Here is a 16,088-nt window from a genome sequence, read left to right on the forward strand (position 1 = left end):
CTTTTATTTTATTTAAACCAAGACTTACCCCAGTCGCCTCAGAGCAGATTAATAGTAAAATAGAAAAAAAAAATTTACGTTTAGTTAGCTTTTATATATTTTTTTTATATAATGTGAGAGATGCATCTTCTCTTGGTTCTTTTTTCAGTATTGCTGTTGTTTGCATCCAAGAAAATGGTCTTGAACTTGATGCGTCGGCTCAAGTATGGTGACATATTTTTTTCGAAGTGTTTTTCCACGCTGAATCAAATAAAGACACTATAAAATTTGTAGAACTATTAGTAGTTGTTCAAAAGTTATAAAATTTTTCATCCATAAAAAGTTCTGTTTTGTACTTATGCATATTGACTTGTTTGTCACTGCTATATACACAAATAAATATATCAGGTTGAGTAAAAACAAAAAAACAATCCTGTGAAATGATAAATAGATCGAAAATCAGCAAAGTTAATGAGGATAGTAATCTCCATTCAAATCAGTAATAGTTTGCCAACGTTTTGGCAACTTTCCAATCCCTTCTGCGAAGAATTGAGAGGTGCGCGAGTCCAGAAAGCGATCAACCTCATTTATGATCTCGTCATTTGAACGGAAGATTGTGCCATCAATATGCAGCTGCAAATGTGAAAACAGATAGTAATCTGAAGGTGCCATGTCTGGACTGTATGGTGGATGTTGCATCAAATCCCACTCCAGTGTGTAGAGGGTCCAGGCGGTCATTGCACTGACATGTGGCCGGGCGTTATCTTGATGAAAGAGAACCACCTTCCTTCTGAACTCGTTTTTTCGTTTTTCGCGAATGGCATCGCTAACTTTGATTAGCATATTGCTGTATATTGTACTGTTGATAGCCTGCCCGCTTTTCAGGTACTCCTTGTAGATAATTCCACGACAATCCCACCAGATACAAAGAAGGACCTTCTTGTTAGTAAGCGTTCGTCTTGCAACCGAACCTGCTGACTCCCCGTGTGCTGACCACCCTCCTTTACGGCTAGTATTGTTGTAGTATACCCATTTTTCATCACAGGTAACAATTCTGACCAGAATGTTCTCTTTCCTTTGATCTCTGAGCAGAACCAAACAAGCCGCTTTTCTTTTGCTCTTGTCTTCAGCAGTCAATTCGTGAGGCACCCAGCGGTTAAACTTAAATGTTAAATTTATGCGTTTGAGGGCATTTACTATTGTTTTTTGGCAAACGTCAAGCTTCAACGCAATGGTTCGTGTTGAAATATTTCTGTCTTGATCAATAATTTGCTTTAATTGATCACAATCAATCTCAATAGGGCGGCCAGAACGTGGTTCATCTTCAGTGTTGAAATTTCCACTATTAAACTTTCGAAACCAAACTTTTACTGTATCATAAGAAACAGTATTGAAACCTAAACTTTCACACATTTTCTTGTGACATTTAGTTACACTGAGTTTATTTCGGAACTCATAGTACATAATCGTTCTGATCCGCTTACGTGATAGCTCCATTTCAAACACTTTTCTGGTGCACAAGATGATAAAGTTTTGACAAACAAATTACACAGTTGTGTAGCTCCAACTTTCAACTTTAAAATGCAAAAGCCCATTTTAGGAAAGGTTAATTACCACGGGAATGGTTGCTGCTGTCACGGAGGTATCTCCCCATGGCGGATAACTTTTTACTCAACCCGATATTTGATTATACGTATTTTTTTCTCTAAATAGACAGAGATCGAAACCAAAGTAATAGAATTAATAATTTTGATGTCGTAAGTGTTAAAATGATTCAATTTATAAAAAGATTTTGACTTACACCTATATACGATTCTACATTTCCATCTAGGTAACTGAAATGAATAGTACAAATACTTTTAGTAATTATATAGCAATATTAAAAGTGATTATGCAACAATATCAAATATATAAATAGGTACAAATCAAAATTTATGCAATTTGAAATAAAATTACTTCCAAACTATGCGTCTTACAGGTTAAGATCTTATTCGGTTTCAGCAATTCGATGTATCGAAAAGGTAATATGTTCAAAATAGGGTATGAAATATTCCTAAAACTGTTAACAGCAAAGGAATCTTGATTTCATTTGAATTCGTTTTATTTGATTCAATTAATTCTAAAATAATTAACAGGATCTAAAACTATTTTCGTCTGCACAGCAATGTATTTAACCACAAAAGCTTTTATAACTTCTGATTTATTAGTTGCATCGACCTGGATGATATTTTATTCGATTAAGTGTAAAATAATATTTCGGAACAACATGGCTTTTTTCTAGATAGCAAAGTGTAAGTCACCTCCTCCTCCCAGTCAGTTCTGGATTTTGATTGCAGCTCATATTGGGAGAAGGTAAATTTTTTTAAATTCATTTCATTAGTTTAGGAGACATGGCCTGAAGTTAGATTAAAATCGCCTCCTTGCCTGAACTATTGGGGTATTGCCACTCATTTTGAGTATCAAGAATCCTAATTGATAGAAAACATTTTGCACAGAGAAGATAAGCACTTTTAAAGTTTAACAGTAATTTTTTGTTTTTTAACAAGAAAAATTTCCAATTAATAAAATGTTTTGTGGGACATGACCTATACTGTAATGTATATACTGCGAAACTACTGAAAGTCTGAGTTTTGATGTTTCATATTCTTAAAGTTGAAAAGGCTCCTTCAAAACTTTTTCATTTTATAAACCCTTCCTGTTAAGAGATAAGGCTCCCGATTTCAATAAATGATATAAATGCTTTTTTCTCGATTACCATGTGAATTTTTAATAATTATTCATACATTTTGTGAGAACATTTATTTTATAAGCTTTATTGTTGATTATTAAGAGATTTCCCTGATAATTACAAATTACGAAATTATTTATGCAACAATTTAATTTTCACACATAGTTGCGATTGAAGAATAATACAAATTCAAATATGATCCTAATATTCACAAATATATTTTTAATAAAATAATAGTTTAAAAGTATATAAACGAATAATTTAATTAAGACTGTATTGATACAAAAGTAACTTGAAACAATAATAAAAACTTTTAACAGCAAAAAAACAGAAAATTCCCTGACATTTTTTAAAAAATGTTGATGAAAATCACTATAATTAAGAAAAATTTTATTGCACTTAAATTAAACGAAATAACAAAAATTAAAGGAAATAATCATTAAAATCATTAAGTTATAATAAAATATTATAAAAAAATATGGTTTTATAAATAGCATAAGAGTGATAAGTATGCAATTATTTGGTAAAATTACTAAACATTTTCTGAAATTATTAATTTTCATTCAAATCAAAAGTATATGTTTTGAAGAATACAACTTAAAAAGATAAATTGTAATTTCAAAAGCTTGTGAGACAGCTAACACTACACTTACTTATGCCAACTAGTATAATATGAGTACCGTAAATCAAAATGAATTGTTATCGTATATTAAATTAGACCTACATAGAGAAGAGAGACCTACATAGCAGCGATATCAGCTTACCGTTAGCATTGGGGGGGGGGTTATAATTGAGGCAATTAATCAGCACAGTAAAGAATAAAATTCTCTTCATTCCCTCCAATGTATAACTAACTACCAGCAAGATTTGATTAATTCTTAAACTATACTCCTAACACCTGTTCTGAGCAACAAATAAACAACTGAGGAGACCCCCTATCGAATTCTTATCTTCTTAACTGTAAATTTCCTTCTAGTTGGTGAAACATTTTTTAAAAATAAACTGCTTTTTTTTTCATTTCAGTACCTCTTATGCAATTAAGCGAGGACTGGAAACAACAAATATTCATTCAAAGGGGGAAATTTAACATTAGTTTAATATAAAATGATCTGTTTTCTCTAAATTTTATTCGTATAAGCAGTACTACTCTGTAAATATATATATACAGTCAGACCTCGGTATAAGGTCATCCGCATATAAGGTCACCCCGCATATAAGGTCACTTTTCCAAAGTCACTGAATAGGAATCACTGAATAGGAATTCTTTGTTACAGATTATCGGATATATGGTCAAGTTTTAAAAATCGTTATCGTTTATAAGGTCATTTTTATCTGAGGTGAGGGAAGCTTTTTTCCAACAAAAGCCTATTTAACTTCCTTTCAAGGCAATTACCCCTCTCGAGTTTTAGGAAAATGCTGCAGCCAACGAGCAAACTGCAATTTCTGAAATTGTTTCACAAGTTGTGGACAGTGAGGACAATGACAGTGATCCTGAGACTGTAGCTGTAACCCAAGTGGAAGCCTTCAATGTCATGCGAATTTTTTTTACAAACCATGAGAGAGCCGAGTAATATTTTCAGAAGTTACAAAATCTAGAAATCTTTGTTCGAAAAATGAAACCAGAAACGAGACAGACCTGCATAAATGATTATTTTAAATAAGATAAGATGTAATGTGTGTATGTAAACTTTGAGGAAATTTGTATACAACTTTATTTTAAATTAAAAGTTTCTCAAAAATCTATCTTTCTTTAATTCTTTACTAATTCTGTTAAAATTTATTGACTTAAATATTTAATTTATGGCCGATCGTTTTCGTTTGTATAACCATTTTTAGAAAATCATAGTGTGTACTATTTATGTGCTTAGTTACGAACTGCTAATGAATCGGTTAAAAGGTCACCCCGCTTATAAGGTCACTTTTGCGATGGTTTCTAATTCTTTTGTATGGTTTCTAATTAGCAAACGTAAAATTTCTTATTTAACGTAACTTTTTTTCAGATTTTCGGTAATTATTCTGAAAAGTTTAGTCAAAAGAGTTAGACCTTTAATATTAATTTTAGTGACATATTTCGCTAGATCACGGGAATTTTCTTAGCGCATTAAAAATTTTGTCCACATTTATAAAATTTGTTAATTCAAAGATAATTCCGTATTAAAATAATTTCTTAAAACTATGTACTATTTTTTAGTCATATAGTTTAAATCATATATAGTTTACATTTTTATTTTTAAAATTTCACTATGACTGATGGAACGTCCATTTCAGCAAAATTGATGTAAAAAGCGAATACTTACATTAATTGTTAAAATAGCAATTTTTTTTAAATAAACAGCATTGAAAATAGCAATAAACTGCATTTTTCTTTTGTAAGTAGGAAGAGTACTTTTTGGAACGTAGTTGATCATTGTTATTCCCGTATGTATAACACAAAAAATAAATTTAGAAAAAGAATTTAAGGTCGAAAGAAATTTGTATTTGAATTTTCCTTATCAGTGCTAAAAAAAATAAAAATATCATCCATTTTGCCCTTTTTATATACCATACAACATATAAAAAACATCATTTTTTAAAAAATATGCCGTAATCGTTATATATCGAGCTTTCACTGTACTCTTTGGATTCAATTACTAGCTAATTCATAGTGAGCTAATTTTCGAAATCCCGCTAATGATTTTAATATATTTTGATTTTAGGTACAATATAATGGGCATAAAATAAGGGGAACTCTAATTTCATATTCGGAAAAAATTTAACTGTGAAAATGGACAGGACATTTTTCTTTACTCTGATAGATAAGGAAACTGATGCTTCACAATTCTAGAGAAAAGTATGTATTTTACAAGCCTCTGTCCATGAACCCATCTTATAAACTTTTTGACTGAAAAAGATGATTTGAGTCAGTCAGGGGGGTTATTACTAAATCATTTTTCTCATTTATGAAGCAGGAAACTGCCTTTTGTACCTTTAATATAAATGGAAAGTGTCTTTGGCATTAGGTATGATAAGAGATGTGACAATAACAATGATCCATAACACCTTATGGTAGTGGTCGTCACCTTATGGGGGTGGTCGTCAATTCGCAGGTGTTGTTCTGAGAAATTTTTATTCCTGAGAAAATTTAATTCTGGTCCATATTTCAGCACTTTTTCTAACTTATCCCAAATTTTGACCGCTCTTCTACCAAAAATTCTAAGACTGTATTTTCATGGTCAAAAATCTAAATAGAGTTTAAAAAACGCGAAGTTATTCAAATAAAGTTAAATTTGTGTTAGATTTCATAACTTCCACTATTTCTGTACTTATTAATTAGCTTATTCAAGGACAGAGGACAGACCCATTAAGTATTAATGCATGAAAATCCGACAATTGCTTGAAAAAACATTTGACTTTTATTTTGTGTTCACTGCATGAAAACTGATACATTTTTATTATGTTTCGCTTGTCCATAGAAGTCAAATAATACATAAGTAAGCTATGGATTGTGTTTTCAATAAAAATGTAAACAATAACAATCTCGAGCTCGGGACCTACTCTAGTTCCGGTTAAAAAGCTTGCAGCTGCTTATTACATGTTATTCTGATAGGCGATGTTTTCAAACGGATAATTTTGCTTTCAGTAAAAGATATAAATTAGATAATTTCTGAACTCAAATCTGCCGTCTTTCATAAGATATTAATGTTATTATGTAATTCTGGGGAGTTTGGAGTGAAAATGTGTTTTAGTTATTTTGTTATTTACTATTAAAAAAGGTGACATTATTGCTAGATTTTGAATAACTCGCTTTTTTGGCAGTCTTGATTTGGCCTCTTTCCATTTGTTTATTACTGTTTGTTCGTGTTGCAAGCTGTGCACCATCTTACGTTAGTGTTAACACTTTTAGTATTGTAAACACAAGTATTGCTAGCATTGTAAACATAAGTAATAAGTAATCAAGTACATTGTTTGCAAGAATCTCAAAACACAATGATGCCAAATGGCTTTAAAATAAAACTGAAACAGTAACCCGGAAATTTAGGCAGTCCCGAGCTTGCAGCGTTCCCTAGTGTAGAAAACACCATCCATATTGTTTCAATGATATAGTTGCTAGGGTAAAATTTTCGGAATTGTATATTTTATTTGAATCATTTGTAAGCCATTAAAAGAAGAATTGGAAGAGGAAAAAAAATGAATGAAAAATTTGACTTCGCCGTAAGCAATTTCAATATTACACATTATTTTCCCATAAAATCCTCGTTCTTAGTGCAAAGAAAAAAATATGTTGAAAACTAAAATAACTTTAAAAATTAAAAATACTTAAAAATGCATTTAAATTACTTTAAAGATATTACTAAAAAATGTTAATCGCGTTATTATCAGACATTATCCATACAAGCTATCTTTGAAAATTACAAATTACATTTCTAATTACATTTAAAAAAAAGAAGATCATTCTTAGTAAGACGGAGAATAATATCAAATCAAAGGTGTTTTAAGATTTTATTCGCAAAAATTATTTCTCTAAAACACAAATATTAATGTTGGGAATAAACTTTTGGACCATTTGAAGATCTTTTTTGAAGGTTTATATCATTTATAAATTGCTTCAAGGAAACAATCCGTAACTCACTTTTATTTTTACACAAAATTCAATGCTACTTAATTGAATTCTAATAATAACTGTTTTTTTTTAAGTATTTGAATGAAATATTTAAATTTCAAAGAATTGTGACAAAATTCTGCAATACTTTTTGAGCTTTATAGAACTTTTCTTTTCGTATAATTAGCCTCAAAGACATGTCATTCTTGTAAAGATTAATTGTCATTGATTAGAGCTTCAAAGTATATAATACCCCGAATGATTTTTTTTAGTTTGTATGTTGCATGAAAAGAATTGTGTGTGTGTGGGGGGGGTTATGACTTGACACGAGTGACAATAGTTATGATTCAGTGTCCAGGTTTGACCAATGGGAGGTATCTATCTATTGTTGCAGCAAAAGTACATAACTGTTACTTTAAAATTTTAATATTCATTTCGGTGTTGAACTGTGAGTTCGCTCGTTATAGTTATATTAGTAGAAAAGTATAGTTACTTCGTTATAGTCTTGAAGCTTGGTGTAGTGAATTTTCTGTCAAGATTTTGTGGAAAAGTCTTAGGATCATTAACGATGTTTCTGCTCAAGGATATTAAGTAAGTTCTTTATTTTTTACTGATTTATTTATGGATTAGTTAAGGCTTTTCATTCTTCTATCTCTATTTTATGGTTATGGTTAATCTGTGTCTGAATATAAGTTTTAGTATTTGAAATTTCTTAGTATTTGTAATTAGTATTTGAAATTGTTGGATATATTAGAAAATAAACTAGGAAAGTAAATTTGACTTAATGTAATTTTAATTTAATGTAAGATTTATTTGATTAAATAATTTTTTTCTGAACTCCTCCAAAAGTTTTTTAAAGTTTAATTCAATTTATTGCTGAAATGGTTTTTGGTATTTAAAATATTTATTTATTTGTTTTATAAATTATTTTAGCTTGTGGTATCAGGAATCAATTGATTCTGCATTTAAACGTCATAAATTTACTTTAAATAAACATCCATACAATTACATACATTATCTTTAAATATCTCAATTAATTTTGCCTTAAAGTGCTTAACTCCCCAAATAGTTTTTTCTTATTTGAATTTAATTAACATAATTTCCTTAAATGTATTCTGTTAATTAATGTTAATTAAAATTCATTTTATTACATATTTATTTTGTGATATGAGGAATTAGGTGATTTTTCATTTAAACGTCCCAAATTATAACTCATTTCTTCTGTCTTTTGTAATTCTTTTTTTTACCAAAGTAAATATTTAGATGAGAAATTGAGTGTATTAAATTATTTGTTTTTGTTCTCCTGAAAGTGGTTTTTAGTTAAACTTAATTAAGTTTGTTGATGATATGGATTTCGATATTTCAAATATTTATTAATAAATTTTATTCCGTGGTCTCAGGAATCAGTTGATTCTGCAACGAAGCCCCAGAAATAACTCTAAATATCTCAGCTTTTCCTTGCTGTCATTTTTAATACCTTTTCTTGCAAAGCAAATGTGATATAATGTAATTTTAATTATATATAAGGTTTAGTTGATTAGGTTATTTATTTTTGACCTAAGAAACAGTTTTTTTAAAAATTTTATTTAACTAAGTTGATTGCTGAAATGGATTTCATTATTTAAAGTATTTATTAATTCATTTTATAAAACATTTTATTCTGTGGTATCAGGAATCAATTCATTCTGTATTGAGGTATGAGGAATTAGGTGATTTTTCATTTAAACGTCCGAAATTATATCTCATTTCTTCTCTCTTTTGTAATACTTTTTTTACCAAAGTAAATATAATAAAGTGTATTAAATTATTTGTTTTTGTTCTCCTGAAATTGGTTTTTAGTTAAACTTAATTAAATTTATTGATGATATGGATTTCGTTACTTAAAATATTGTTATTAAAATGTCGTCATAGTCAATAGTAGGCAGTGCTCTAGTAGTTGCAATGCGCGCATTATTTTATTTGTTTTATTATTTTATTTGTTTTAGTATTTATTCGTTCAAAGTTACTATTTTGAATTTTTTAAATTAATAAATTCTGAATTAGTTTTGTTATTTTGAATATGTGGTAATGTTAAAATTTTGTCAAATATATTTTTTGCGAATAAACTTTCTTCATTTTATTTGTGAAAATGGATATTAAAAAAGCGATTACATTTCGCACTTTTACCTTTAAAAAATTAAGTTTCTTTACATTTAAAAAATTAATGGGTTAAATACTTATAGATTTTTTTTTCTTTTCATTTTACACATTAATCTAATCTTTTTTAAAAAAAATTAATACTTCATCAGAGACATTAGAATATAAAAAGAGATTTAATCCATTAATTTTGAATTCAGCTGCTTATAAATAGAAATTTTTGATCCAATTACGTCAAAAAATATTAATTTACGTCAAATTTAATTAGATTATTTGCAATTGATAAAGATAAATAAAATAGTATAATATTCGATTTGGTTTTTCAAAAATAAAGTTTTTAACATTAGTTATTTTTCCAAATTCAGTTAAAATGTAAAGAAATTAAGAAAAAAAAATCATACATGTGAAAAAGAGGGGTAAAATATGTACTCTGATTTACTGATATATCGCGTACTCTAAGAATAGCGCCAAGCATGTCCTTAGACTGTGAAATACTGTAGTGAAGGAGAAGGTTTTCTTCTTCACGGATGGGTTTTACTGAATTTGTTACGATATTATCGTTTGTCGATATTTATTGTGCCCATATATTTTTTGATATTCATCGTGTGTTTATATTTATCAATATTTAGCTTAGGTTAAAATTTTTTGCATTTACTATATATCGTGTGAATATCCTTTAAATACCATTCTCGCGATAAATTCAAATTATCGACGGCTCACGAGATATCGATACATCGAACTATTAGCTCCGAATTTGTTTGTGAATAATAAGTGAGTCCTAAATTTAAACATGTATCGTACACAGTAAGGATTAACTTAACGGAAGAAAAAGATATTTTTTACAGGAAAAAAACACTGTTTAAGAAACTGTTTCTGTTTTTCTCCGTTATCTGCTCACTGTAAAAAATTCCCGTTATTTTTGCAGACTTTATTTATATTTGCAAAGAAGTTTTTCTTACCGTATAATCACTCTTTCTTTTTCAAATCATTTTACTATTAAGTATAGAAAGTAGTAGAGAAGTATCGAAAAATACTTGCTCTTATCTTTCAGTATAAATTAAACTGCGATCTGATTTTATTTCTAAATCAATATTTTAACTATATTTCCTTAATATATAATTTTTCGGAAGTTAAGTTACCATACATTTTTATTCTGGTAGGCCTCTATAGTTCAAACTTTTTTACACTTACGTGTTATTTCAATAACTTTTTTAAGATGAAAGCAGTTTAAGATTTCCCTCATACTGAGACGCTAGAGCTCTGGTAGTACAAAGGATCCATTGCTATGTCTCAGGTTCGAATCCCATCTTCGCGTCAACAGGTCGTACGAATGCTGCTCTCAGCATGCGCTGACCGCAATGCAGACATAAATTTTTCATAGAAGTTTCTGTTGAAATAACGGAATTTTCAGAAATAACAGTACTTATCTGATGAAAAAACAGACGCCAGTTTTTTTGGAAAAAAAAACTGTTTTTTTTTCCTGTAAAATAAACAATTAATTTTAAGCCATTATTAACCAAATCACCATTCTTTAACAATATTTAGTTTGTCACACGAAAAGTATACTGAAGTTACTATGATAATACTGAAAAAAAGTTCAAAGGAACTGTTTTCCTTTATTTGAAAAATATCGTCAATTGTTAGAACGCAGGATGTTTATAAACTCCCAAAACCTAAAAATACGCAAGATATGATCTTAAGAAGTTACCTGGGGTGAACAAAACAATAGAAAAACTTTTATACTAATACATTTTTGTTTCAAATTTCTTCAAAAGAAAAAAAAAACTTAAAGAATAATATTTTAACTTTAGAAGTGTTTAGATCATATAATTTCTCAAACATATTAATGAAAATCAGAGCTTTTTCAGAGGTTTGAAGGGCAGACACTATATTGTAAATGCAAAATAATGTTTTTGAACACAACATCCTATGCCGAAAAATATAGATTTATATTTTTGTTAGTTACTCAGTTATTTTGGTTAGTATGTACTATAATTATGCAAAATTTCGTAAGCCAAACTGAAATATTTATGGAAATTTGGTCATTTTTATAAAAAAGTTTATTTCTTTGTCTTAGGTGCTTTGCTAAACTTAAAATAATATTAAGTAAAATTGGACTAAAATTTGTGGAAGACACCTGAAGCTACATAGAAAATTGCTTGAAACTTTCTACGCTTTAAAGATGTTTAACTGAGACTTGAAACCAAATTAGTTGCCAAATGCGATTCATGTCAAAACTATGAAGAAAAAATGTAAAAATTTTCCAGCGCATGTGCAGTAAATTTTTATTTTCATTACTCATATGTCGTTCAGTATTAAAGAATTTTTCTCAAATTTTGAAGCATACATTTTGCAATTAATTTTAAATATCTCTAAATATTCTGATTAATTTTATTGAATTTTTTTCATTGAAGTTATCGAAAAACAACGTAAGACAAGAAATATATATTTTTTTCTTATAAAATTATTAATTCTTAGTTATAATTATTTAGCTTAATTTTATAAAAATTACTATATCTCCATAAATATTTAAGCTAGGCTTACTAAAATGTGTACTACCATTGCATAAAAGAACCAAAATAATTCAAATAATACAAATTTATTGTCACATTGTTTGGTATATGGTGTTCAAAAGCGTTTTTTTTTCGTTTGTAATTCATTGTCAGTCCCTCAAATCTTAAAAAGGTCTTAAGTTTATTGATATGTATGAAAAATCGTATGATCTAAACACTTCTGAAGTTATAAAATAATTCGTTATGTATTTTCAGAGAAATTTGAAAAAATGTAGTAGTATAAAAGTGTTTCCATAATTTTGTCTACTATCTGTATCATTACAATTGTACTTATTAAATTTGCTTCATGCAAAATAAATTGTAAATGCTGTGAATGATAAAACTTAAAAAATAATTTCTGAATTTAGTTTATGTTGGAAAAATATTTATGACTCATAGTTGAATTTTTTAAATTGTTTTTAAAAATCCGAAATTTCTCACTAATGAGTTTAAAAGATTTATATCCATTTAACTACGCTTATAAACAGCAAATACTCCATATTCTGTACACTGTAAGAGATTTCGGATCAAATTACGGTATAAAGTACCGCCACTCATGGTGCCAATACTTTTTACCATAAAATCCACTCTTACTGGAGCATGTTACGGAGCAAGAAATTTGATACATCGTAATTTTTGCAGTAATAATTACCGTAAAATCACTTTAATTAAATGAATATTACTGTAAGATTTTTAAGTATCTTATTTTATGGTAAATTTGGATTGCACTGCTGATGCACGCACAGACGATGTACTTAATATCGTAATTTAATTAAAAAAATTTCACAGTGTGACAACCATTGTGTGCTTTATTTCATGTACTATCATGAGCTTATGAACTATCATGTGCTGAATTGTTTCTGTGAATTTTTTCACTTTCATACTTGCAATATGGGCTAATAATTTTTGGAGTCATCAGATGTCAAGTTATATCAGGTTATAAGGGAAACAAGATACCACTTCAGCTGTTTAAGCTTAAGTTTTTTGATCTAAAAGTCTTACTTTAAAATTCCCATTATAAAAGCAAAATTTTTAAGAAAAGAATTCTTAAAATAAATTTATGTCGTTAATTTTTTCGAATCATGCAGTTTTTGAACCACTCCATATATGTGATTTTTTCTCTAATGGGTTGAAGAAAAGTGTCATGTAGAATTAACTAAGAGGACACTGGAAATGCTGCGTACACTGTAAAAAATTCTGAAATGAATTACGGTAAAAATTACTGGCACCCTTAGTGCATCATCTTCAAAATCCATTTTACTGTAAAATCCATTGTTACTGCAAAATTATATGTTTTTATTGTTTCTAATGCCACCTGCCAAATACCAGCAAATGTGTTATGTGAAACCAACCAAGACATATGGTGCGTTTTCCTGTTTTCAGTGGCGCCATCTATTTCAAAGAACACGACTTCAGCCCCACACTTCCGTCACAGCCGGTGTTAAAGGATGAACCAATTCATACATCCACGGATCGTAATTTTGACCTAAATCAGAAAGCGATTAGTTAGAGTTCAGAGTAACTGATTTGTTATGGGAACTTGGAGGTTTTAGTGATCTGACAGTGCCATTTACTATACATGGGGAGTCTTCGCTAGTCTGGGATAGAGCTCACTGCTTCTCATACATGGTTCCAACGCCTTACCAAACCAACAGACTATTTCGCCTCTAATAAAATTTTATGCATTAGTTTATGGAATCACTTTAATTTAACAGAATTATTTATTTAATTACGGTGATTTAGTGATTTTACAGTAAATATTATTGCAAAATTTGCAGTATATAAATATTATCCCGAAACATTTTACTGTGAAACGCCCCAGCACACTGACTGCCAGTACTTTTTACCGCCATTAGTTTTGAAATTTTTTACGGCGTAATTTAATAACACCATTGCTGATACATTGCTTTTTTTATGAAGTGTTTTGATTTAATTGTTTATTTTTTTTCAGAATCTCTGCACCTGTTAGACCCTTTCATCAGATAAAGAGAAAAGCGGTTGAAGATATTGCTGCTGAAAACAGCAAGAGTATGAAAAGAGATTCTGAAACAGAGAAACTTCAGCAAACTCCCAGATGCCGATTTTTTCCGAAGTGCCGCATGGGTCAAAATTGCCACTTCCAGCATCCAACCTGCAGGTATAATGCCGCATGCAGAAATCTGAAGTGCATTTACCGACACATTGGTCCCAGAAAAATAGTGCTCTTCGAGAACAAGGAGAACGAGCAACCCAACAGTTTCCGATTGTTGCTCGAGAAATTAGAGAAGCAAAAGCCTAATCCATACAAATGGGTAAAACCTAAAGATGTTGGAGCAAAAAAAGATGTACCATAGACGCAGAAAATTGGGGGTTTAAATAGGTATTTTAAAGAATGCGATTTAAATTAACAAATCAAATCCCGTATCCATGTTTGCACGCGATGATAGAAGAGTACTCGGTCTCTGCAATGAATGAGGGAAATGTTATTTGAGTAATGTTGTATGAATTATATTGAATAATATATAAAAGCAGATGTGTATAGTAAGTTAGTTTCTTTTTTAAGGATTTCAATAAATTTTTTAATTCTAATTTTTTTTTGTACTGTGGTTATTTAGAAAATTATTTTGTTTCTGATTTATTATTAATTCAGAACTGTAATAATAATAAATTTCCCGAGCCTTACATAGAAGTTTGTTACTTATTTTAGCACTCATCAAATTAAAAAATGTCCCATAAGCAACAGTGTTATAAGTTTAAATCTGACATTTATTTAATGCTATATATTATTCCTATAAAAACATTTTATCTGATCCCGTAATTTAAGGATAGTATTTACTTCATCTGAATTAAAGTGGAAGAATTTTTTAATGTTGCATATTCATTGAGAAATCAATCAAGGAGTAGATATTATGCTTTGTTGTTATTTAACAATGAATGAAATTTTAGTTTCATAATAATCCAAATCTCTTTAAGTTACTTGTTTTAAAAATTCCTTATCCAATTCACACCAAACTCTACACATGTCAATGGGAAGAAAGACCTACCTAGAAGCGAAATCACCATACCGTTAGCAGGGGGGGGGGGTTATAATTGAGGCAATTATTAAGCACAGTAAAGAGAGATAAAATTCTCTTCATTCACTCTAATGTACATTTACCAGCAAGATTTGATTAATTCTTAAACTATACTCCTAACACCTGTTCAGAGCAATAAATAAGCAAGAAATCCCCATTGAAGAGACCACCTGTCGAACTCTTATCTTCTTAACTGAAAATTTCATTTAGTTGGTGAAACATTTCTTAAAAATAAACGTTTTTATTCTTTTCATTTCCGTACTTTTGTTTTATGCAATTAAGCGAGGACTGGTAACAACAAATATTCATTTAAACGAGGAAATTTAACATTAGTTTCACATAAAATGATTTGTTTTCTCTAAATTTTATTCGTATAAGCAGTACTACTCTGTATATATATATATATATATATATATATATATATATATATATATATATATATATATATATATATATATATATATATATATATATATATATATATATATATATATATATATATATATATATATATATATATATATATATATGCATATATATATTATATATATATACTTTGAAAGCAAAGCCTATGGTTTCTAATTAGCAAATAAACATAGTTAACGTAAAATTTCTCAATAAACGTAACTTTTTTTTCATATTTTCTTTACTTATTCTGAAAAGTTCAGTCAAAAGAGTTGGCCCTTTAATGTAAATTTTAGTGTTTGCATATTTCGTCAGATCACGGAAATTTCTTTAGCGCATTAAAAATTTTGCCCACATTTATAAAATTTGTTAATTCAAAGATGATTCCGTATTAAAATATTTTTTTTAAACTACATACTATTTTTTAGTCATATAGTTTAAATCATCTATAGTTTAAATTTTTATTTATAAAATTTCACAATGACTGATGGAACTTCCATTTCAGCAAAATTGATGTAATAATCGATTACTTACATAATTTGTTAAAATAGCGATTTTTATAATTATAATAATAATATACAGCATTGAAAATAGCAATAAACTGCATTTTTCTTTTGTAAGTAGGAAGAGTACTTTTTGGAAGGTAGTTGATCATT

At 28.8% G+C, this 16,088-nt stretch overlaps 2 protein-coding genes across 2 annotated transcripts; one reads left to right on the top strand and one right to left on the bottom strand.

Moving 5' to 3' along the window:
• Positions 1-447: 447 nt before the first annotated feature.
• LOC147808147 (histone-lysine N-methyltransferase SETMAR-like) lies at positions 448-1,574 on the bottom strand. Its single transcript, XM_087166898.1, has 2 exons — positions 1,442-1,574; positions 448-1,349 (listed from the first exon to the last, which is right to left on the bottom strand). The coding sequence occupies exons 1-2, from the start codon at positions 1,572-1,574 to the stop codon at positions 448-450; spliced, it is 1,035 nt and encodes a 344-aa protein (XP_087023024.1).
• A 5,958-nt stretch (positions 1,575-7,532) lies between these two features.
• LOC147808148 (uncharacterized) lies at positions 7,533-14,542 on the top strand. Its single transcript, XM_087166647.1, has 2 exons — positions 7,533-7,877; positions 13,926-14,542. The coding sequence occupies exons 1-2, from the start codon at positions 7,855-7,857 to the stop codon at positions 14,305-14,307; spliced, it is 405 nt and encodes a 134-aa protein (XP_087022773.1). The 5' UTR covers positions 7,533-7,854; the 3' UTR covers positions 14,308-14,542.
• The last annotated feature ends 1,546 nt before the right edge of the window (positions 14,543-16,088 follow it).

The sequence above is a fragment of the Parasteatoda tepidariorum genome, chromosome 6 (assembly GCF_982258835.1).
Source record: "Parasteatoda tepidariorum strain Cologne lab strain chromosome 6, Ptep-v5.0, whole genome shotgun sequence".
Taxonomy (NCBI): Eukaryota; Metazoa; Arthropoda; class Arachnida; order Araneae; family Theridiidae; genus Parasteatoda; species Parasteatoda tepidariorum.

What these genes read in the sequence shown, in the direction of transcription:
- LOC147808147 (XM_087166898.1), bottom strand. Translation starts at nt 1,574, where the DNA reads ATGGGCTTTTGCATTTTAAAGTTGAAAGTTGGAGCTACACAACTGTGT. An exon ending in AAGCGGATCAGAACGATTAT is followed by an intron (nt 1,350 to 1,441) that starts GTACTATGAGTT and finishes CTTATGATACAG; the next exon opens with TAAAAGTTTGGTTTCGAAAG.
- LOC147808148 (XM_087166647.1), top strand. Translation starts at nt 7,855, where the DNA reads ATGTTTCTGCTCAAGGATATTAA. An exon ending in TTTCTGCTCAAGGATATTAA is followed by an intron (nt 7,878 to 13,925) that starts GTAAGTTCTTTA and finishes ATTTTTTTTCAG; the next exon opens with AATCTCTGCACCTGTTAGAC.